Raw genomic sequence first — 25,812 nt, 5'->3', positions numbered from 1 at the left:
CTGAGTGGTCCTGGAGCTAAGCTCATGAAATTCTCCGATGAAACAAGTTTCTGTAACTGCGGTGTCTTGGAAGCACTGCAAACCATAGTTCCATTTCAGGGATCTTTGGTGCAAATTAGAGAACTAAGGAAGTCTTATAATGGAGACATCTGTTCAAAGCTTTTATTTTTTTCACCTAATATTCCACAAAACATTTGGCCACTGAATCCCTTTTCCTGTTATCATCTATTAGCTGTCTGAATCTGTTCTCTAGATACCCTTCAGGATGAAGGGAAACACAGATGGACTGGGCAAGACTGCATCATGCAGTAAAGGATGCTGCCTGTTTTGAGATCAACATGCAGAGAGAAGTGTTCATGGAGAATGAACACATTAGGCCCAGAATCAAAGCTTTCTACTGAGATTTAAGTATATATACATGTGGGGTCTGTGCCCTTGGTCTCTCTGCAAAGTCAACCTGTAATATGAAACCAGCTTAGTTAATCAAATTGTATTCCCCTTGTTTTACAACTCCTGTCTGCTTCTTTCTTTAAATTCTGGACACCAGATTCTGCAGCCTGTTGCCATAGTATCAGAAATAGCCCATATCTTGATCAGTCAGCTATCACTATTTTGCTCTGTTTAAAGGTCCTGGCTTTTCACTGCCCAAAGCCAGTTCTGATTATGTACAGGAAGCACAAGGAACTTCAGGAGATGTGTGACTTGCTCACTCAATGAGGCAACAAGGTGTGTGATATGGACTCATATATATTCTGGGTAATTAAGAGTATGTATCCTCTATATTCTTGCTTATTATACCTTCCATCCCTAAGAAGTCACACTTCAAAAAAGAGACAGATAAACTAACAATACAGTATAAGGTGCTAGGTGATACTCTGAAAGATACACGTAGAGAGAACGGTGTGTGAGAGAAGGGTCCTCACTCCATTGGTGCTTGAGTCAGGATATGCTGATTTTCCCCAGGCAGATAGGCAGGCCATGCCAAGGCTAGGAACTATGTGAATGATTCACTGTGCCAAATGACTGAAAACCGCAGTGTGAGAAGGAAAGAGGGATGCAGATTGTGTTGGGCACAGATTGTCTTGGATTGGGATGCAGATTCTATATGCCACACAAACAAAAGAGAACCACCCAAATATTTTGAAAGAGAGAGCAAATTAACTAGATTTATTTGCAACACATCACTCTGATCAAAGTGTGGGAGAAATTATTGAAAAAAAAATAAAGATGAAGCATGAAGTAGAAAGGTTATTGCGAAAATAACTCCCTTTTGAGTTGCAAGCTTGAGCCTGTTTTTTTTTTTTTTTTTTTTCAAGAAATGTCATTGTGATCTAAGAGAACAACTGGAGATAAATGCTGCCTCCCAGGATGTATGGCAGGAACTTGGGTTGTAAGTAAAGGCTCCAGGTCTCCAAACTCCAGTACGGGATATTGGTATCCCAAGCGGAAGTTAAATATCTGTGCCATAGCACTCACTCAGTTTTTATTTTTTCATGAACAAACATGAGGCTTAGAGGGAAATATACATTATGTGTTGCCAGTGTTATAGTTTAGACTTTTTAAAAATGTTGGAAACTTGTAATGGTTGTGCTCAGACTGACAGCTTCCCAATAGTGATATTGTGATATCAATGAATGTCATTTTTGTGTTGCATAATAAAATGTGCCAGCATTTTGAAAATTTACACAGCTGAATGAATTATTACCTTCCAAACAATCAACATCCTGCTGTTCTGAGTTAAAAGATCTATACATAGGTCCTGGCATTATGACTGAATTGGTAAATCCTCACTTTGCAAGAACCAGGATCCCTTATGGGTACAGGTTCTTGTCCTAGCTGCTTACTTCCCATTCAACTCCCAGCTTGTAGCCTGGGAAAGTGGTTAAGGATGGCCCAGAGTCTTGGGACCTTGCACCTACATGCATGATCTGGATGACTATCCTGGCTTCTGACTTTGGATCCGCTGGGCTCTGACTATTGAGCCCACTTGGGGAGTGAACCAGTAGATGGAGGTTCTTTCTCTGTCTCTGCTTCTTCCATAAATCTGATCTGCCTTTCTAATAAAAAATACTCTTTAAAAAAGATCCATACATAATGCAACATAGATTGGTGAATTTTGGGGCAGTTGAATATGGGAAGTTCATTGAAAATACTTCAGATTTTATAACTCAGATAACCATAAAGAAACTACTGTGTGCATGGTTTGGTATAGTAGTGAAGATCGTTTGGTGGTTGTTTCTTCCTTGTTACCACTGTTCCCCATCCAGTCTAGCCTGTACATAGCAGTCCATCACTTTGTCCTACAAATATCCCTCCACAAAGTATATATTCTGTTCAGATTAATCAGAAAATGTTTCGTTGCTGCATGTTGCTTAGTTCCTTTCATTCAGTTGATCTAATTTCCCTGGAGTTCAAAGCATGACTTCAAAGCATTCTTCATTCCTCCTTTTTCTTGGCACCCACCACAGACCCATATAGAAACATTCAGCGTTGATGTATGGCAGATTCACAATTAATACTGGATACTTGAGCAAAGCATTTAGAGACATGACACGTTTATTTCAACAACTGCTATAAGCAGTGAGTCATTAGGTTCTGTATACTTTCAAACATTTGGTAATGCAAGCAGCAATTCTTAGGCAACATAATCGAATAAGCAGAACATGAAGTGAGATCATTTCAAAGCTTTGGTTGGAATTCAAGGGATGTTATGATAGCATGCAATCAATTGGAATATTTTTGATGTAGTACTCATAAAAAATTTTTCCTTCAAATTTCCCCTGAGTGGAGATCGTGTTCAGGGACTTTAATGTTTTATTTGAGGACAAGTTGAACTTTCTTATTATATTTTCTTTTTAAATTTCCTCTTTTGCATGCTCTTGAAGTGAACAACCACATTCTGCTTCATGAGTGGGTTCCCTGCTTATCAGCTACACAACCTTGACTCCATCACTTTAATTTTCTGAATCTGCTTTTATTATATCTATATAAAAATGCTGAGAGTCATTGTCTGTATCACATAGTTACTAGCAAATTGAAGAAGGTATATAAATGTATATAAAAATTTTTATTTTGTAGTATGTGTAATATCTCCCCTTTTCATTTGAGTTGGGTCTCCTGGTAATAAAGAAGCAGCAAGGCACTAAATAAAGATGAATCTGTATTTTCAGTAGCAGGAGATGCCAGTAGGCCAGCAGCAAAAGCGTACTACATAAGACCATTTCATATAATGGAATTCACATTATGTGAAAAGAAAATAGTGTACATTTTCCAAAATAATAATTTATTTTGTAGAAGAAGCTTGAATTTTTTGAAAGATAAGCTGACATAATAAAATAATGATTTTTCCTTCTGGATAATGATCACAGGGTACCCAATGTGTTCTCTCTAGTTTTATGTCTATTTAAATTTTAATTAAAGTTGAAAATTTGCACACACAATGCAAATTTTTTTAAGATTTATTTTATTGCAAAGTCAGATATACAGAGAGGAGGAGAGACAGAGAGGAAGATCTTTCATCCGATGATTCACTCCCCAAATGACCACAAAGATTGGTGCTGTGCCGATCCGAAGCCAGGAGCTCCTCCAAGTCTCCCACTTGGGTGTAGGGACCAAGGGCTTGGGCCTTCCTTGACTTCTTTCCCAGGCCACAAGCAGGGAGCTGGATGGGAAGCTGGGTTACCAGGATTAGAACCGGTGCCCATATGGGATCCCAGTGTGTTCAAGGGGAGGACTTCAGCTGCCAGGCCACCGTGTTGGACCCACACAATGCAAATTTAAAAGTAACTTGTGTATAGATCACAGAAGATTGGTTTCCTGTGGCTCTATTTTCTAGTTCACAAATTTTCTAGGTGGGACCTATTTATTGTTTGTCATGTCAGTGAATATCTAACGTCAACTGAATAGGTACTGGATATTCACTATAAAACACATTAAAGAATGTTTGTACTCTTCAAAGGAAACTTATCCAATACACATGGCTAGAGATAGCCAAAAGAAGAAGGAAAACCAGGACTAAGAAACTTCAACCTGTTGTCCCTTGCTGTAAAATCACTTAGGGGGAAGCAATCATTTTTCTCCCATTAAGTGTTTTTAGTTTTCAGGTCCAAACAGAGTTAGGCAAGCAGATTTGAAAAAGTGAATTTAGTAGAAATATAAGTATTTCCTGGAGGAAGTCACACAGGTTTATGCCAATGACTGTTTTATTATTTTCAAAAAATTTGTTTAGAAGAGAGAGTTGCAGAAAGACAGAGTAAGGTCATCCTTTCATCTCTGATTCACTCCCTGTTTGACTCCAGCTGCTGGGGCTATAAATGGGAGCTTGGAGCTTCTGTGTCTCCTGCATGGGTGAAGGGGTCCAAGAACTTGGGCCATCTTGTGCTACTTTTTTAGGTGCATTAGCAGGGAGCTGGATTGGAAGTTGGAGCAGTTGTATCTCAATGCAGCACCCCAAAGCCAGCTTCTTCATTGGTCTTAACAAAGCAGCATAGAATTCCTGGTATGAAATGATTTTCTAACTTGGTATAACTTTTTGTTGTTGCTTCTGTTGTTTGGGTTTGGTTTTTTAGTTTCAGATGTATAAAAATTTTGATCAAAATTTTATCCAGGGAGTCAGAGAAAAATATTTTTTCCTGGGAATACTATGTTTATGATCAACTGTTTTATTTTTTATAAACTTAGTGATTTGTTTGACTTCGGCATCTTTTTACAAAGAACCTCTGTGGTCATAGATGCTTTGGTCACTTTCCCCCTATATATTCACTCTCTCAAACAGTCCTATGGAGGATGAAGCTGTCCTGAAGTCTGCATTGATCCCTAAGAAACTTCCAGTTAGAGAAGACATAAGCCAACTATACAGACAGCTGTAATACAGAGCATGTGGTAAGAAAGAAATAAAGAAAGTAGGGTTGTCTTAGTTTAAAATAGTTAAGTCTTAGAAACAGTATCTTTCCATAGCCTGCACACTTTTAGTGAGAAGGGGAATCCACACTGTTAGACATGTATTCCATTATGAAAAAGTTGTGGAGACGCAGAAATGTGAAATTACTTTCCTGAAAAAATTCCGCAAATGACGAATTTCACATTTCCATGTGGCTCTACTGGGCAACAAAGACCACATTATGTGAGGTGGTCACAGAAGGTGGTTAAGAACTCGCATTTATTTTTAACATATTGGTTACTCATTACTATGTCAATTAATCCCATAATGATGTAAATTTTTGCTGATGGTATGTTGGAGCTTTTAGTTGATCGGGATGATACTCTGCTGGCTCTGTCTTCAGACCAGAGAGGGTATACCTAAGAAGCCGTTGAACTTGACTGGACAATAAGATGCTGGACTCTGTTTGGTATATGCTTGCAATGGGAGAATCTCAACTGAACTTGAACTGTGGTTATGCAACAAGGTGGAGGAATCCATCATGGTGGGAGGGTTTGGGGAGGGATGGGGAGAACCCAAGTACCTATGAAACTGTGTCACATAATACAATGTAATTAATGAATAAAAAAAACACACATTATGGTGATTTGGTATTTTCAAAATTGTGTGCATCAGATTAGGAGGGGAAGATGCCTTCTAGAAGTCTCTGTGAATTCAGTGCTTGTCAAAGGGGAAAATCATTTCAAATGATTTGACATCACTGCCATGACCTGTTTGTGCATCTATTTCTGGCTGTAAGACAATAAGCACAGCTATTTAGCAGTATAAGTAAGACACATTCCTTTTTTTTTTTAATAATCTTGAGAGTGATTGTCGATAGGAAAGTAGCCAAATGTTCTGATTTCCCTGGCGCTCCAAGAAAAACAAAATTATGGAGCATATAAAAGAACCACTTATTGGACAAGAAGTGTTTAAACACTCTCTGTGTTAAATTTGGATATCCTTCACTTTGGGATTTTTTTTTATAAATTAATACACTGCCTGTCTTAATGTTTTTCCTGAGAACAAAATAGACTACAAAAGATTTGCATCTAAGTCCTGTGCTTAGAGCTTTCTTTCGTAGATGAATCAGGAAGATGATGATTTGCCAAATCTATCTCCAGCCTTCCAGGTATGAAGAGTGAAACAGGAAAGTCACAATAAATACTCTGTTCTTTAAAGCTGAGTTCATTGAGCTGCAAAGATAAGTGTGGCTGTTTAGAGACTTCTAAAGACTAAAATCTATTTTAAGTGTATGTTACTTCGGATGCCAGCACTACCAAGGGCGTAATTAAAGTGAAATTTCTTTCCCTTTAGCCGTTCTATCATTTACTCATCAATCCTCAGAAGAAATCTAGGATTTGAAAATATTAAAAAAATCAGTCCAAAGGAGAAAAAACAAACACGATATGAAATGTCATGCAGAGAAAAGGCCAGACTCATCAGAGCAGAAATCAATCAATAAAAAACACCAAAAAGCATGAAAAAACAAGGGAAATAATCAATTGCTCTACACATGCAGTCACATTTCACTTATTGATGGGGATACTTGCTGAGAAAGGCAATGTTTTACAATGATTTTTAGATTGTGCAAACCCTGTACTTATGCAAACCTTAGTGATACAACCTACTGCGAATCTAGGCTACATGGTAGAATTGTGTTGCTGAGGCCAGGATGGACAAAACAACATGAGATTAAATCAAACACAAGTGAAATGAAAGAGAATGATGCTATCAACAGGTATAATAAACAAAAGCCGTGAGGCTGCTGCCAGAATAACTCATAATATTACCCTAGTCAATTTGTTTTTTAAAATTTTACTTATTTGCATTTTATTTGCAAGCCAGAGAGAGAAACAGAGACAATGAATGCTAAACATCTACCGGCTCACTTCCCAAATGCCTGAAGCCCAAGCTGGACTGGACTGAAATGTGGAGTCAGGAATTTGACGTAGTTTTTCCAGATATGTACAGAGAACTACAGAGTTGTGCATTATCTGATGCCTTTTAGAGTGTGTATTGCCAGAAAGCTAGATCAGAAGTGGAATAGCTGGAATTTGTACAAGATACGATGATACAGGATGCAAGCGTCCTTATCAGTGACCTCACTATTGTCTGAAATGCCTGTCCCAGTTGATAGTTTCATGTGTGAGTGCACCCTAAAGTAATGATAACAAAGGTAGAATAGTAAAAGTATAAACTGATAATATCATTGTTTATTATCATTACCAATATTGTTGACAGTATGTAGATGCATAATACTGTATTTTTGTGTGATTGGAGGCATAGTAGGCTTGTTTACACATTAACCACAAATACATGAGGGGATATGAGCCTTATGGCAGCTGCATTTTTAGCACCAGCGCAGTCTAAAGGATCACTGTCAGGTAAGGAACCGATTGTTAACCAAAAATGTCATTATGTGGAGTGCGACTAATTTTAGAGTGTGCTCTGAAAGAAATATTCTTCATTTGCAGTACCATGATTTGGTTGTTTTAAGTGCTTTTGGCTTATCTTCATGCTATAAACCTTTTCTTTTCCACTTGAAATGAAGATTCACAGATGGGCTATTAATTCTTGGACTGAGCCAGCTGGATGGACCCAGGCTAAACAATACTTGAATAGAAGGTGCTGACAAAAAAGATCGTCTTCTTGATCATTTTTAGTAGAACTATACTAAAAACATTTTAAGGCATCACTGAATATCCTTTTGCAGAAAAATAGTCATAAATTATCTAAGAAAAAATTACTGAAATCCTGTAATATATACATTTATTTTGTTTTTAGTCTGCACTTAACCCAAATCCCGCATATTTCATCTCAGTAGAAGTTCAGCTTCTTGTGGCTTAAAAAATAGCAGTTTCATGTCTTGACAGGTGGGCACTGCCTGGAACAGTGCTTTGATCCGGCCTCCTGAGGACAATAAGCCCTAACGGCATTATACATAACAAATTAATTTTTCTCCCATGCATTTGGAATGCTACTAATCCTACCAACCTTGAAAGAACTGTGAAAATAATCTTTTATGTGATATTCTGAAGGGCTTGATGCAGGAATAACTCTTGAGAAGGGAAGTTGGTATTGCCTTGTATTTTTTTACACAAGTCTGGAGAGAACATAAGTCTATTTTACTAGTCTTTGGCAAAAACTTTATACCTCTATTTGCTCATTATTGAAAATCAGAAGTATTTAAGCAGGCCGTCTGGTGGTCCCAGGCATGAAAACAGAGCATCACAGGGGTGGTCTGACTGCCACTCCAGGAATCTTGTTTTCCTTAATCAGAAAGTTTATCATCTTTTTCTTCCTTGTTCACTGCTGTAAGAAATTAATCTCCTGCCATTTCCTTACTCAATGCATCCCCTCTCCTCCTGAGTGTATTAACAATTTCCCTCCCTGTAGCCTTTATGTTATGGTCTTAATATTTATGTCCTCACCAACTTTCTTTGTTGGAATTCTGAACCCCATGGGGATAATGTTAGGAGGTGAGGACTTTAGAAAATTACTAGTTTCGATGAGGTGATGAAGGAGGGACTGCTGAGATGGGAATCTTTTATGAAAGGTTCCTAGAGAACTCTCTTAGCTCTCTGTCTATCCTATGAGGAAACAGAAAGAAAGTGCTTTCTGTGAAACAGGAATATTTAAGCACCTTGTTCATGGTATTCTGTTACATCAACCCAAAGGGATTAGGATGTTACCTAATGGTGATTCTACTCAGAAAACTCACTCTCCTATTTATAGCTCGATTAAAGGGAACAGAAAGGATGATATAAGAACTCAAGAACTGAGCTCTTGTTATCTTACCTATTTGTTGCTTTACCACTCAGTTCGTTTTTCTGAAATCAAGATTCAACTCCTTTTCAAAAGGTTCTATGGGTGGTATTTGGCACAGGGCTTAAAGTGCTACTTTGGACCCTCCTTCTTGATTTCAGCTTTCTGCCACTACAGAGCCAGTGAAACAGAGGATATTAGTGCAGGTATTTTTGCCCTTGCCATCCAGCTAGGCGACCTGGATGGAGTCCTAGGCTTCTGGCTTTGGCATAGCCTAACCGTAGTTGTTGTGATAACTGGGAGAGAGAATGAGTAGGCCTGAACTTTAGTGTATCTTCTATTACTGTTTTGTTTCTAAGATTGTCCTCAAAGTATGTAGATAGTGTTGTTTGGAAGACTTTTTAGAGGCCTTGATGAGAGAAATAAATTATCCATTAAGAATCTGTTTCTACAGCTGAATGGTGCCTTATGGCCATTTTAAGGTATAGAGCAGCCGGTCCTGTATATGAACTAAAATTGAAATGTCAATGAGCTAATCATAGGTGGTGGCTAGGACTTGTTTTCCTTTTTTTTTTTTTTTTTTCTTTTTAATACACTGGTTACTCAAAACCATGTCAATTCCATAACATTGCAAATTGCTGTTGATGTTATATTGGGACTCTTAATTGACTGTGATGATATTCTGCCAGCTCAAACTTCAGACCAGAAAAGGTCTCCCCAAGAAACTATTCAACCCATCTGGTCAATAAGTAGCTGGACTCTATGCTTGGTATATGTTTGCAATGAAAGAATCTTGACTGAATTTGAACTGTAATACTGCATCAAGGTGGAGGAATCCACTGGGGGGAGGGGAGGGGGAGGGAGGGGGGGATTCCCAGAGCCTATGAAACTGTCACATAATGCAAAATAATTAACATTAAAAAAAAAAAGAATCTGTTTCTAATAGCAGAAATAGTGAATACATGATGATTTTTTCATATCTCATAGATGCTTTACATATCTAATTAAATATTGTTTTAAATTTTTATTTGGTTGTTTAGCCTGCTCCCCGTCTCCTTCCTGCCCAAAAGTACAACTTAAGTAGGTTTTAAAAACAGTTGTTGTAAAGAAAATGTGTTCATTTTAACTATTTGAAAAGCAGAGTAATTTCAGAGAGAGAAAGAGAGAGAAAACCCAGCTGGGCTGGTTAAAGCCCGAAGCTGAGTCCTCCCAAGTCTTCTGCCTGGATTACAGGAATGGAGATCTTGGGCATCACCTGCTGCCTCCTGGACACTTGATTGGAAACTTGATCTGAAATGTTGAGAAGTCAGGGCTAGAACTAGGCTCTCTGATATGGAAGGCTATCACCCCATGAAATGTTTTCATCTTTTGTACCACAATGCCTATCCCTGAGGTATTTTTTAATAGCACACAAAATCAATTTAAATCAATTTAAAATTTCACTATTGGTCTTGATACTTAAGAATGAATGTTCAGGGCTTGGCAGCGTGGCCTATTGGCTAAGGTCCTCGCCTTGATCCCATATGGCCCCTGGTTCTAACCCCGGCAGCTCCACTTCCTCTCTATCTCTCCTCCTCTCAGTACATCTGGCTTTGTAATAAAAATAAAATAAATCTTTAAAAAAAAAAGAATGAATGTTCAACTTCAGTGTGATGTATTAATAATATTCTTAGTCCACATACAAGTGTATGACTATTTGTTTTGGTGAACTCGAGGGGATTTTATGGCTTGTATGTTACTGGTGGTGATAAACACAAAATTGTAAATTGAATAGGATTTACACTTGAATTAAATAATGAATGTGAAGTCTCTTAATTTAAGTACTATCTTCTTTTCGTCGCCATTTATGGCTTTGACTTTCATAAATGCGTCTGGGTACTTTTGAAACCATTTAGAGTTTCTGTTATCAGGCTGTATTGTGATGCCTCTAATTCATCTGACAAGTCTGACATAATCTTTTCCTCAGGATCTCAAAAATAGTTCTTAGACAACACTGACCATATTCAGCAGATGATCTAAAAGTTTTGAAAGTATAATAGAAGAGTTTGAAAATTCAGTTTTCTCCGAGAGCATGAGTTCCCAGAAAACAATCAGAAATCTCTACCAAAGGGAGAAACCAAAGTGAAAGTGAATTATTAATATAGAAGGGGCACATGAAGGGCAACATCACAGGAAAGTGTAGGAAGCACCAGTGTTGAAAGTTCTCAAAAAATAAATGTACATCCTGTGGGACGTTTATAGACTCATGAGGGTGGAGGGTCCTTTAGCAAGTATGATATCATGTGAATCATAGAACATTGCAATGACAGAGCTTTCTTCTGCCTGTGGTTGAGTTTGATGTTTTCTATCAGTTTATGGGGTTAACAGAGATGCTCTTGGAACACAGTGTCTGGTCATTCCTGTTCTCTTGTTTTCAGTGTAGGAGTGAGAAGGAGCTAAGTGTGTGTACTACTCCTTTGCTCATTTTCATCCTGGAAAAGTACCGAGGGCTTGGAGGGAGGAAGAGTGTTTATTTCAAAGATATCTAGGTGGTGCATGAAGCCCAGTGGTCAGTATTTTCTTTATTGATTTTCAGGCATGACAGGCAATTGTAGAAGGAAGTTTGAGAAAATAATTCAGTTAGCGTCAGATTTTCAGTTTATGAATACCATCAATATGATAAACAAGATGTAGGTCTCTAAATTTGGAAATTTTATAATGTCTTGAAGAAGCCAAGTATTAAATAATAAAACTATGTTTGAATTCAGGTAGCAGGTAATTTACATACATAATTTATTGCCTAAAGAACTGGGAAACTTAAGTAGCTTCAAAAAGTTTTGTATGAGTTTAAACAGTAGAGACAAATGGCTTTAAAGAGAATCCGTGATTTGAATTAAAGCACGAACACCTTAGAGTGATTCTTGTTCTCCAATGCTGTCAGACACTGTGGAGGCAAGATGAAGTCCTATTCTTTGTAGGGGATGGCCACTTTGGCCTTGACATCTTTTATTGGTCTTTCTTGCCAAAATCTCAGAGGAATCAGTGTGTTTTATAGGAGAAAAAGGGCTCTATCTCTTTTCTCTCATTCAAATCTGTAGCTGCCTGCAGATATTTTGTTTCCCAAATACTCATTGCTAACCTTATTTTAAAGAAGATATTGATTTGTCAATGAAAAACAGGATAGACTGCTGAATTTTTGAGTTGGTTCCAAAAGCTAAGATAAGCCAAAAAAACATCATCTGGAATCATCAAATCATCTGCATCAGTAACAAAATGCATAGGAGAGGCCTTTCCTGTATCAAGAATTCTGGTCTCTCTTCTCAATGGAGAATTGATAATAAGACTGTTGATTCTGTTATCTAGGGTCATGAGATGTGATGGATAAAATACAAAAGTCTTTTTAAAAGAAGAATGTAAACAATGCAGTCTGTTGGTTCTAAATTTAAAAGATAACAACAACAAAAGGATAAGTTCTTCATAAACCAATTTAGTTGAAACTGAGTAGCAATTAATTGCATAGAATGTTTGCAATTTAACAAGCCAATGGAGATGTTTGACCATAAAATGTGTGACAACAGATGTTTGAATGAAGGACCTAAGATTTAATATAGAAATCTCATTAAGATAATTATTAAATAATCCAAATAGAAAAAAGTTTATAAAAGTAATAATTTCCATGGTAAAACAAAACAAAATGTACAATGGTGTGCAAACAAAAGTAAGAATCTGTGTTCTAGACTGAGAAATTGATTAAAAATCATGACAGCGTTCATAATCTGAGAATGATGTACATGTGCATAAATGATTTTCATAAATTGTACAAAGTGAAGTGATAGTGAATATCAAAAAGAAATTACAAATGAAGACCTGAAGGAATTCCAGACCTGATATGAGTTTTACATTTAGAATGAGTGAGATACAGAATAGGAAAGAATTCAGTAAGGAAATAAAATTCGCAGGGACCCTAGCAATATAATTGGAGCTCCATAGGCATAGATAGGAAAAGGAAGGGCCTAACTGGCATCAGAAGAATAAAGTATGACAAGGTGAGACCAGGAGCAATTTCCAAATATGTTGAGTACAGAATACAGTTGGAAGTAGCAAGTTACTTATGACTGCTTATAAAGAACTATATTATTGTAATACTATGGGGCAAATAGGTTGTGGGGAGGGGATTTAGGGATTTTAGAGGGAATGAGTAAGTGGTGAACGATTCAGATATGTTTCTGAGTTATTTCTTTGGGTTATCAATGGTGGAGTTTATTTAAGAAAATATTTCAAGCAGATTGCATGCGAACTGCTGATAAGAATGTTAGGAATATGTTTGAAATTCATTACAGAGGCATCTTTCCAAAGAGTTGAAGTTGTTGGGTTGTGGGGAGAAGAGAAAGGGTTGCGGAACATTTCATCATTCTGCGCAAGAGTCTCACACAGTATCATCTTGAAACCAAGGATGGAACATAGACCAGTGACTCCTCTAGTCATTTTCCTTGCCTAAGCAAAATCTTTTTCTTTGCCTCTAATACGATTCAAAGTCACTCTTCCTTTTTATACAGGATTCTTATTTTACCATGTAATCCTATTTTACAACCAATTTTTGTATAAAATCAATCAATCATACACATCATTTTTGGGGGTGTGTGTTTTGTTTTGTTTTGTTTTTGCTTTTTTGTTTGTTTTGGTTTTGTTCTGCTCAGCACTCCTTCCATATCTACCATCTTCCATGCTTTAGATCAGAGTTTTTTCGTTTTGTTTTGTTTTTCTAAAATTCTGGTATGAGGAAGACAGTGAGAAGTAGTTTCTCCTTGGGGTCCTGGAGTGTAAACTTTAAAGCTCAGATGTGTTTTCTGCTGTGTGCAATGGAGTGTTAAGAGAAGAAAGACGATAGGCTGAGGAGAGTTGCATGACCACCACCCCCAGAGGAACTGGAGGAAGCAGTAAGAATGCGCTGAAAGCAGATAGCCTGGGCTTGCTTTGTATCTTGCTTGCAATACATCAAGTATCCCATTTTAATGGTGACATTTTGTCCGGTGTTTAATGCATGACACGGGAGACTGCCAGCTACCTCTGTATGTCTGGGTTTGAGTTTGAGCCCTAGCCCTGTTTCCTATGCTAGCTGCCTGGTAATGTTCACCCAGGAAGGCAGGAGATGTTGACTCAAGTATTTGAGTCTCTGTCACTCATGTAGAAGGCTGGAGTGGTTTCTGGAATCCTGGCTTCTTCCTGGCTTGGCTCCTGCTGTGGACATTTGGGGAATTAATGAGCAGATAGAAATTTTATTTCTACTTGTCTGTCTTTCTCTCTCTTTCAAATAAATAAAAAAATAGTGCCACAATACTTGGCAATACATTTCTTTTTTCATGGCAGTTGAAATTGGGATTCTGTCATTCGCATCCAAATAATCATGTGAAACACAATTTCTAAATTTATCAATTTATTATTTTAAAGATTTATCTATTTTTATTTGAAAGGCAGATTTTACAGAGGGAGAAGAATGTGTCTTCCATCTGCTGGTTCACTTCTCAATGGCTGCAAAAGCTGGAAGTGAGCTGAATCAAAGCCAGGAGCCAAGAGCTTCTTCCCTTGTTTCCTATGTGGGTGCAGAGACCCAAAGACTTGGGCCATCCTCTGCTGCCTTCCCAGGTTATAAGCAGGGAGCTAGATAAAAGGTGGAGCAGTTGGAACTTGAACTGGCACCCATACGGTTCTTGACACAGCAGGCAGAGGATTCGCCTGTTATGTCACCACATTTGCTTAAACATTATATTATTTCAGATTGATGAAATGCTTTATTTGAAAAATAATAAAATAGCATCCGCAATTCAAGTGTTTGTGTACATTCTATTTCTTTCTGATAACAAAAAGATAAAATCTAGGATTTCAGATTAATTTTTTTTAAAAGATTTATTCATTTTATTACAGCCAGATATACACAGAGGAGGAGAGACAGAGAGGAAGATCTTCTGTCCGATGATTCACTCCCCAAGTGAGCCTCAACGGGCTGGTGCGCGCCGATCCAAAGCCGGGAACCAGGAACCTCTTCCGGATCTCCCACGCGGGTTCAGGGTCCCAAGGCTTTGGGCCGTCCTCAACTGCTTTCCCAGGCCACAAGCAGGGAGCTGGATGACAAGTGGAGCTGCCGGGATTAGAACCGGCGCCCATATGGGATCCCGGGGCTTTCAGGGCGAGGACTTTAGCCTCTAGGCCATGCCGCCGGGCCCTTTCAGATTAATTTTTAAGTAAATTTATATTCAAGATGAGCTAGGATACATTTATTTCTTCAGATTTACTACTTTAAAATTTGAATTATAATTATTCAGGAAAATGGCAGCTTTTTCATTTGGAAAGGTTAATTAATTGTGCATTCCTTCTGATTGCGATCAACTGTAACATGAGGGAAATCACATGAATCAGAAACTGCTTTAGTTGAATTATTGCAGTGGAAAAGTGTTTGTAGTATACATTTTAATCTCATTATTCTTATTTCGTTTTCATTAGAGCATGCCTCTGTGTTCTCTACTGAATTCAGAAGTACAAGTGTTAATTCAAAAACAAGGATTATAGGTGGGTTCCAATTACGTGCTGCCTACCACCAATTAAAAGCCCAAGGAGTCCGAGAAACACTTTTAGTGATTATTCTCCCATTTCCATAGTTAGTGCTTAAAATGATGGTGCACACCACATTTAGAAGTATGTACACAAAGGAAAAGCTCATTCTATATGCTCACTTCTTCCCTCATTCCTGTGTCCAAACACCTGTGCTTAAAGATGAATTACAATGGAAAGTTGAGAAAATTGCTTTGAAACTTTGATGGATTCATTTATTTTTTTTTTAGAACTCCTGAGTGCAAAATACTTCAGTTTTGCTTCTGTGCTTTGCCTACCAACCGGGTGTCTGTGTAAAGCTACTGATTTAATGAAATCAATAGCAATGATATTGTGGTAAAGTTCTGGCAAATAACGCTCAAACTAAATTTAATTAAAGTCCAATCATTGTTTAGAACATTAGAGAACTAGAAAGGTTTCCAGGCAGTAATTTAGTTTTTGTCAGTATGTGGGAGCCCTGTCTGGTGGGTCCCTCTTGAAAAATTAGCAGCTTTCTTCAAAGATGTGCCTGCGTAACATATCCTCCCTTTCATTCCACCAAGTGTTCTGGCGGAAATTGTTTAACCTGAGCAGTGTGTGAAATACATCTCAGGAACTAAAGTGACATCTAAACTAATTAAAAAAAAATAAAAGACTACTTGTGAATTCCTGGAAAAACAGCCTTGTGTTGGAGGAATTCAATAGTGCCTTTCATCTTGAGAGTGGACACATGATGGCCAGCTGAGGTAGCACAGGTAGCAGCAGGAGGACAACCTTATAAACAGTTGTTTTTTTTTAATTTATTTATTATTTTTAATTCATTAATTACATTGTATTATGTGACACAGTTTCATAGGTACTTGGATTCTCCCCACCCCTCCCCAATCCCTCCCACCATGGTGGATTCCTCCACCTTGTTGCATAACCACAGTTCAAGTTCAGTTGAGATTCCCCCATTGCAAGCATATACCAAACACAGAGTCCAGCATCTTATTGTCCAGTCATTTACTCGTGAATGGAAGTAAGAAATTCCTCTAGTAGATCAATTGCAGAATTCCTGCATTTAGTCGAAGAGAAAGGACAGCAATATGTTAGGCTTCTGTCCCACTGTGCCGGTCTGGTAACTTTTTCTACCAAATACTAGTATTTCAAACATTTCAAGACCAAATCTTAATTTAACCTTCATTTTTGCTTTAAGTCTTGGAAAAAACTTAAAATTTATCTTAAACATAAATTTAGAAGCCCTCCCTTCATATAGAAAAAAGGAGCCACCATTATAGGCCAGGTAATTTGTTTAGGAACAATAAGGTAAGATTTATTTTCTAAAGACCATGTCTAAGGGAAAAGGAATGCCTATATTACAAAGTCAGATGAAAGTGTTTCATGATACAGGTATAAGCTGTTTGAGCCTTTGATATTCTCAGAGCTACATTTCATGAGATAGTTATTTTACTTTTAAATTTCAAAAATTTAGTTTATTTATTTGAAGGCAGATGGAAAGTGGAAAGAAAGAAAGAGAATATCCATCTCTGAGTGAATGATTAAGCTCCCGATTGCTGGGAATGGGCCAGATAGAATCTAGCAGCCATGAGCTTGCTGTGGGTCTCCCACATGGGTGATAGCGGCTCTGTCTGAGCCATCTCATACTGCCTCCTAAGATGTACTTTAGCAAAAGGCTGGAATTGGGAGTGAAGCTGGAACTCAAACCTGGGTACCCTGAGGTATATAACATCAGTTATATACATATATATCAGTTATATACATATTGAATTTGTTTGTATGGAAATAAATGATTAACTTTTCAAGGAATATGTAATCCAATCTTTTTTAAAGATTTATTTTTATTGAAAATACAAATCAGATTTATGGAGAGAAAGAGATCTTCCATCCACTGGTTCACTCCCCATATGGTCCCAAGGCCAGAGCTGAGATGATTTGAAGCAAGAAGCAGGGAACTTCTGGGTCTCCAATGCAGGTGCAGGATCCCAAGGCTTTGGGCCATCCTCTTACTTCTTTCCCAGGTCATGAGCAGTGAGCTGGACGGGAAGTGGAGCAACCAGGACACAAACCAGCACCCATATGGGATTCCAGGTGAGGCTTTAGCTATTAAGCCATAGCACCAGGCCCAATTATTTGTTCTTTTAAAGAACTTAGGAAATAAATTCCTAGGAAAAATATAGGTCAATAATATTTTGTGAAAAGTGGATGCCATCTCGTTTCCTTCTTTTAAGTATGATTTTTGTTAGTTTATACAGTTCTTTCTTAAATGCACCAACATTCCTCCTGAACGTTGTAATCAAATCTGTATTTCAGGGTCCTAATCTTCTACAGGCCTAAGATATTTTTCCGGAGGCATCTCTGTCTCCTTAATGCTTAATAATTTATTGATTCTAATGTATTTTTGAAATTTTATCCCAGCAGGATTTGACAGGTGGGTTGCAAAGGAAGAAAGGCCCGTGGCTTTCTAGTTCAGTGGTTAGGGAAAATAAGTGTTGATGGATGATGATGACAGTGATGACTTTCTTATAAGCATTTAATTGGCAATGTTTTCACTAATCTTCAATCCTGATATGATGTGTACTATTACTTTTTTGTTCATGTTACAGATGTAAAACAGAGTCTTAGAGTGATTCCCTTAAACATTTAACTGGTAATTAGCATGACCAGAATTCAAACTCAGGTCTGGCTAGTGTGAGGTGTCTGCTCTTAATCATTACTGTTTACACTGAAATTAAAACGTGTTAATGATTAGAAGCAAATATGTTTGTAAAAGACCTTGTTTAATAAAATCACCTCATGATTTTGTTTCTGACAAAGAAGCAATTTTTTTGTTTAATGTGGAATTTTACCTGTCTTAGTGCTGAGGGTTATCTGCAGACTGGAAGAACACTTATGGTTTGTGTCTTTTTAGCTTCTTGTTTTAAAACTGAATAAAGTGAGATTTCCAGAGAGATTTAGGAACCCAACGCTTCCACCTGTACTGTACGGAGTCCAGTGTTGTTTCCTCAGCCTTTGATACAGGCTTCTGAATATGCATGAACAGAAACACAGTTAGCCTCCATATCTAGGTTTTACTGTGGATTCAACCTTCCTTAGATGCAGATCAAAAATTTTCAGACAAAAATTCATGTGTACATTGTTTATTCGTATCATCATTCCCTAAACAGTGTAACATAACACTATGCACACAGTACTTAGATATTATATGCCATCTAGGATAATTTAAAGTACATGGACAGGGATGGGTGTCTGTCTTAACAGTTAAGACCCATTTAAGATGTTTGTTTCATGTGTCAGAGAGCTTGCATTGGGTATCTTGCTGCAGTTCCTGATTCCATGTTTTTTTGTTGGTTTAAGCCCCTGAGATCTGGGTTGTTGTCTTATTTCCTAGCTTAAGCTTGGCAGGATTTATATTTGGGGATGAAACAGTGGATGGCAAATCTCTCTGAATCTCTGACTTGTACAATAAGCAAACAAACACTTAAGTAACTATATAGATGAATATATGTGCAAAACGAATTGTCAAATACTACAGCTTTCTATATAATGCATTTTGCCTGCAGAGACCCTGGAACAAATCACTTACGGATAATGAGGAATAACTCTGTGTGTGTGTGTGTGTGTGTGTGTGTGTGTGTGTGTTTTCTTTTGGGAGCTAAAGAAGTTCAGTATTTTCATCTTAAATTGTCCCGAAGAGTTTTAATGTTTGTTAAGATTACAATTTAGAATTGTTTTTTCCCTTTGCTTCATGGTTTGTTTTTTAGTTTATGTGCTTTTTAGTATTCTTCCTTCATTACTCTTGCTGATTGTGGAAAAGTAGATCGTTAAACAAATTGAAGGCATGCATAATGTAAAAATGAATTTTCTGAGTGAATGATTGAATGGGGTTGCTATCAATAAGATGAGTATGCTTTTGTATATAACCGTTGTGATCAGTGTTATGAAACAGATTGTGTTTTTCCTTGCCATTGCTTATTTTATTGTTGTGTGTTTATTGTTGATCCTAGTCCAGGAAAAGGCTCATGGATCTGTCATATATGAATAAAAGTATAAATAGCTGAATATATATTTCTTTGATCATTTTCAGTGTAGAACACTGATCCTATCACACAGAATTCAGATTTTGCTATTTTGGAATTGTGGCTTTGAAAACTGGAGGATGTTGAAAAATACAACCATAGAAATCATTGTTATTTTCCTGCCTCCCAGTTCAGCTCCATGAAGACCCAATGAACAAGGAAGTGATGTGACATTACACAGGAAACGTCTCTAATCGTAGCCAGACATTCTCACTCTGCCCCTAAGCAGAGGCGATAGATGCTACATCTCTGGGTGCTGCAGTGATCAAAATGGGAGTCAGAGAGGTTTCTATGACTGCCTAATCCAACAGGATTTAAACCATTAAGCAGATAATGTGGGGGGCTTAGGGGCTGCTACTCGGCAAGGCAAAGCAGCTTATTCCTCATTTCTGAATTCTGTATCAGGGGAATCCAGGGAAAAGAGAAGTAGAATGAAAGGTCAGAAGAATCTATTTCCATGTTGCTATACCTAGACATCTTTGTTCCATGAAGAACAAAGACTGTTTTGTTATTGTTGAATGTTTTTTTTTTGTTTTTTTGTTTTCTGTTTTTTTTTTTTTTTTTGGAAGAATGTTGTAAAAACACCTTTCTTTCCTACTTGAATTCAAACATAGTCAAGTAGAATGGCACACAAAAGGTCACAGAATCATCTTGATGGCTGATCAAGCTCTTATTAAAATGTATTTGTGTCCTCAGGCCCCTGCCCTAAACACTTCCTAATTAGAATGAGCAACGAAATGTGGATCTATCCTTAAGATATCTATTCCTGCATGTACAGTTATTTCTCTGATAACATACATTTAAACAGATTACGTAGTTGGAAATCATTCTATTTTCTACTTGTTGGATTCTTTGTTTTGTAGAGGATTAAGCCTGCAATTGTAAAGTAAATTGAAAGGATGTTACTGAGAATGGTGGAGTGGGATAGCGAAATAAACCTTCACATACAGTGTGGGCATTCCATACTGGCTACAGTTTGAGTTTCAGCTGCTCCACTTCCAATCCAGCTCCCTGCTACTGTCCTGGAAAAGCAGTAGAGGATGGCCCAAGGCTTTAGGCCTCAGGATTCACGTGGTAGACAAGGATGAAACTCCTGAGTGTTGACTTTAGACCAGCCTAGTTCCAGCTTTGCAGCCATTTGGGGAATGAATCAGCAGCTGGAAGTTATCCCTTTCTATCTCACTTTCTCTCTTTGTAATGTTGCCTTTCCAGTGAAAATAAATGAATCTTTTTTTAAAAGAAATATGCATTGTAAACATGAAAGGGAAAAAAAGGCAGGAAGGAGATGGGGGAGTGGAAGGGAGAGAGCATCATCAGGTGCATAAACTTGTGTATATGAAAGACATGGAATCTATTCTACTTATATAAATAATTAAATCAACAAAACAAAGAAGAAAGAAGATGAAGAAAAGCATTCTTAAGTTGACATGAATTTGATAATTGTTTGATATGAAGATTACAGTGTGAATTTTAAAAATCTTATTTTGAATTTTAGGTGTACAGAAAAGATACAAAACTGCAGAAAATTTCTATTGGTGCTTTACTCAACTTTCTTTAACAGTAGAATCTTAAAGGATCCTGACATAACTATTCAGACAGAAAATTAATATAGGTAGAAAAATACTAGCAAGGTCACAAACTTTAGTCGCGAACACCTTGGATTTCACTGTTAATTCTGAATTGTTTGAGAGCAGGAATAGTGTTATTGCTAATTTTCATATCGAGAGTGGACTGTGGTAAGTGTGTTCCAGAGTTGCTGATCAGTGACAATAAGTAAATGAATGAATGTGTTTCAATCTCCTGCTACTCCCTGTGTGAATTTGTGTGTAGATGTTTCACAGGCTTAGAAGCACATGTGAAAAGCCGCTTGAGGCTGTTATCTGAATGAATTCTATTCAGAACTGAATTCTACACTAAACTTTGTGAAGACTAAGCATTTACAACTGTGAAAAATGTTCAAAAGCAAAACGAGTACATTAGAAAGGAAATATGAGTATGTTAGAGTAAATGAGTATGTTAGGAAGATACAGTAGAATCCGTGAAATGAACAAAAAGCAAGGGCATAATGTTATTTTCTATTTGTGTGTATATGCATGAAGGTTTGTACCTGTGCATTCATGTGCTCATGTGGGCATGTGCTTGTGTGTATGGGTGTGCGTGCCTGTGCCTGTGTACTCCTATCCTACTTTACATCCCTCTCTAAGAGAAACAGCAGCTTTGGAAGCTAATCTTGCATTCTTGGCAGATTTTAGCACTTACACATTGAACCAAAGCACAGAAACACTCGTTTGGTGAGGGAAGCTAAACAGATGTTGCCAAGACTCATATTTTCTTTTACTACTGAGTTTGGTAGAGATGTTAATGAAGTGTGGTTTTACTGTCACAATGGCTATAACAACTGCAGATGGAAACACTCTCTTTTATTTCAATCTTAATATAAAGAACATGAGAATAAGAGGCAAATTCAGAGTGATTTCTATTAATAGCTTAATGGATCCCAAGGTAGCCTTTTTTTTTTTTACTGTTTATTTTTTTCAACTCCTGTTAACCATGCTTACGTTTATGATGTCATGAAGTCTAGAAAGGTATCATTCTCAGTTGGGTTTACAAAAGTCTGATGGTAACAGGTTGGTTTCAAAAAGTTCAACTTTCTAAAGTTTCTAACTACTTTCTTATTGTTGTTTAGATGGAAGACGTCATAGCACGCATGCAAGATGAAAAAAATGGAATTCCCATTCGTACTGTCAAAAGCTTTCTTTCCAAGATACCTAGTGTCTTCTCTGGTAAGTTTGCATTCAGAACAGCTTCTTTTCTACAGCATGTGTGAAATAGTGTTGTTATACGATGAAATGTTTCAGTGAAAAATCAGTTCTAATGCGACAGTTATCCTCAACTATTCAGAGCTTAGCAGTGGCCATACTACAGAGAGCAGGGAGGACAGGCAGAGGTAAATGGAGATGGATCAGGCTATAAGGATTTTTGAAAACTCACCACGGGCATCTGATTCTTGTGTATGAGGAAACAGGAGCACTTTGAATTTTTTGTGGAGTGTGTTATGACGTTCAGCAAAGGATACAGTCACGGTGGTAGTTACAAAGCCATAGTTTCAAAGCCATAGTTTGGGTTTTGAAGTTCTTAATATGCAGGGACTCGGGGAATAGAAGAGAAATCATGAGGATTTGATGAATAACTGAGCATGTAAAGACATTCCCAAGCATTTTTTCTTGTCATTTTTCATTCAGTGATTGAGAAATAAAGGAATCAGTACTAGAAAGAGGGAAGCTCCCTGGGGAAGGAAGTCACTGGAAAAGTCTAAGAAGAAACTGGAGCACACTAAGGGTAAATTCCACCATGCAGCAGTGAAGGTTGGCTTGGGGACCAAGGCATATACCAGCCCAGGCCCAGTCCAGCTTGGGGAAGAGTCTAGGTCAGTTGGACCAGCACCTTGACCTGAGGTCAGGTTGACCAGACTTTTCAGCAAGGTATTAGAACAAGGAAGCTGAGCACAGGCAGGGAAAGTGGTTGCTGAAATTTACAAAGAAGGTTGTGTGATGCTTCTCACGAACCACAATCTTGTGGGAAGGCCAGTAACTGGGAGGATTTAAACTTGCCAAAGAGGAGAGATTCAGGGCTTGGGTAGCCCAAGAGTTGGGGTTTGATTGTGTCATATTGCTCTCAAAGAGAAAAGAGGAGCTTGGAGCAGGGGAGGGTGACAATGGGATGACACTTTGCTCTGATAATTTTCCCCCTAACAGCCTTTCTTGTCCATTTTGTTTCAGTTTCTTGCTTTTCCTTGACAACACCTATATATTTCACATCTCTGTTCTTGTCTTACCATCCTACTTCCAGGCCATCCTGACTTAAATTCCATCCATGGTTTAATAGTCACCTCAGAGAATATTTTGGTTAAAAAAGATGCTAAGGTTTTCTAGCTCTGTGTTCTCATAAGCCATGGTTTTTGTCTTTATCCTTTATGCCTGGAGAAGCCTTACATTTCCTGCAGGCAAGGACTTAGAGAGTTAATTTCACATCTGACTACAGATTTGAAACTATAATTCCTATTTGTTCAGCTACTACACGGGATGAAATTATTTCATTTGGAAACTAGGCTGATAAATGCACTAATGTTCACATGCGAATTGTGATGTGTGATCCATTCAGCTGCGCATAGCCTATCTAAAGGCATTCCAGTGCAGGAATTTTATGGCAGTATGCAAGGTCACAAAAATACTTTGCTCCTGGAATTAAAAATGGAGTGCAAGTTTGAGTTATTGTTTCAGATATTGATGTCTAAAGTTCTTGTATGACTTCTCAGGAAATCATACCTCAAGAGCAATCTGTTGGAAAATTCTTGACAGAATTAATCTTTCCATTAAGATCTTAATTGAAAAGTGGGATTGGATATACTGGATGAAATTGGACCCTAAAATCTCTGATAATTGTTTTAATGCTCACTAATATAAAACTAATAAGATAGCTATTAAATTAAGAGGCTATAAATCATATTATTCGTATTAATATAATTAGATTCGACTTGCCCTTCTACATTCCCTAGAAATTTTTCAGGAGCTCTGTGCTTCATGAGTTCAGTTAGATGGATTGCTACAGATTTAATTTGTGTGTCTAGTGTTTTCTCTAGTATCTAGCAGCCTTTTTATAGTAATATTTTCAAACTATAGTAGTCTTAAACCCCATCCACTAAACTAGAAAACTTAAAAGCTTTTTTTTTGTTAAGATGTTTTATTTTTATTGAAAAAGAAGATTTGCAGATAGAAGGAGATATAGGGAGAAAGCTCTTCCATCTGCTGGTTCACTCCCCAAGTGGCTGTGATGGGTGGAGTTGAGCCAAAGCCAAGAGCCAGGAGTTTCTTCTGGATCTCCCACATGAGTGCAGGGTCCCAAGTTGTGGACCCTCCTAGATTGCTTTCCCAGGCTACAAGCAGGGATCTGGATGGGAAATGGAGCAGGTGGAACATGAACTGGTGCTCACATGGGATTCTGTCACTTGCAATGAGAGGATTTTAGCCACTAGGCCATTGTGGAGCCCCTCCATATCTTGTTTTAGTGTGTGAAATGAGTACGTTGTCATTTACATGATATGACTTGATGAAGCCCTATTTATAATTATGTAACAAATGCTGTAATATCCACACAGTTTCTGTCCTATCTCTATATATTAAATGCCACAAATGGGAGAAAGTAATTGTCTTCTTTTTTGTTGTTCTGGCTTATTTTGCTTATCATATTATTCTCTATTTGCATCCGTTGATTTCAGAGATTTGTTTATATATTTAAAAGGAAGGGTTATAGAGAGAGGAAGAGAAAGAGAGAGAGAGAGAGAGAGAGAGAAAGGGAGGTAGTGAGAAAGGTGTTTTGCTTTTTAATTGTTATTGTTACTTTCCATGATAAGATGTAGGTGTGGGGATTCCCCTCTGCCCACCCCCGTTTCCTCCCTTCCCATTATCCCCAACTCCCCACTATTTCCCCCCTTGTTATCACAGTAGTATAGTCCTTTAGCAGCAGTTATAAGTTTAACATTCTGCTATTTAAAGTGTGTCATGGCACTGCCTGTATAAGCAAAAGTAGAAAATCTAGTATCATACTGCCAAGGTGTATGTAACTGTTGCACTAGGAGAGCTCCTTTTATTCAGGAAATATGATCTGAAGATATGCAACATATCTTCAAAGAAAGATCTTCTGTGTTCTGGTTTACTCTCTAAATGGCTGCAATGGCAGGGGCTGTGCCAGACCGAAGCTAGGAGCCAGGAGCTTCTTCTGTGTCTTTGACAAGGGTGCAGAGGCCCAAACACTTGAGCCATCCTCGATTGCTTTCTCTGGGCTATTAAGAGGGAGTTATTTAGGACTCTTGACTTGTCACTTACATAGCTGTTTTACTCATTTTTCCCTCATTTTTCTAATTATTTTACTGCTTTTCCTTGCTTTTTTTCAGTATTGGTGTAAGTGTGTGGTGGTGGTAGTGTCTTTGGTGTGATTATTGCTTGGAGGCATAGTTCGCAGGTAAAGAAAAAGCCATTAAGATATATCTGAGAAAGACATATTATATGTTAGGAGGTTGGTTAGTCCAGAATTCTCTCCACTCAGGGAGTGTCATCTGGGCCTTTAGCTGAATCTGTCCATCACCATATAAGATGAAAGAGGAAATTCAAATATTACTGCATTAGTTTCAAAAGTGCCCATGAAATTTTTACACAAGGATTTTCTCTAAATGAATCCCATAAATATTATTCTTGCATGTTAGCTATTTTCCTAGCCTTCATATTCTATAACTTGCAATGTTTATTCATTCTCTCATCTGAAAATCTTTGTTAAAAGAAACTGTGAATAGGAAAACATACAGCAGGGGTAACTAATGGCAGCTATGTGTTATTTTAGTAACATTGATTTGGCCGGTCTCATATTGCTGTTGACTCCCAGATATGGTGACAGTATTTTCTTAGTGGTACTGTAGACAATATATGCCCT

The 25,812-nt window shown here is 37.7% G+C and overlaps 1 protein-coding gene across 5 annotated transcripts in view; it reads left to right on the top strand.

Annotated features, from left to right (window-relative positions):
• RGS7 (regulator of G protein signaling 7) overlaps positions 1-25,812 on the top strand; it is a 375,770-nt gene that overhangs the window by 186,857 nt on the left and 163,101 nt on the right. For all 5 annotated transcript variants that reach the window (XM_058669395.1, XM_058669397.1, XM_058669394.1 and 2 more), the window contains exon 3: positions 22,016-22,112. In XM_058669395.1, coding sequence (XP_058525378.1) covers positions 22,016-22,112 — 97 coding nt within the window. The remainder of the gene's footprint in view (positions 1-22,015; positions 22,113-25,812) is intronic.

Source organism: Ochotona princeps, chromosome 10 (genome assembly GCF_030435755.1).
Source record: "Ochotona princeps isolate mOchPri1 chromosome 10, mOchPri1.hap1, whole genome shotgun sequence".
Classification (NCBI taxonomy): domain Eukaryota; kingdom Metazoa; phylum Chordata; class Mammalia; order Lagomorpha; family Ochotonidae; genus Ochotona; species Ochotona princeps.
This window is presented reverse-complemented; position numbering and strand designations above follow the sequence as displayed.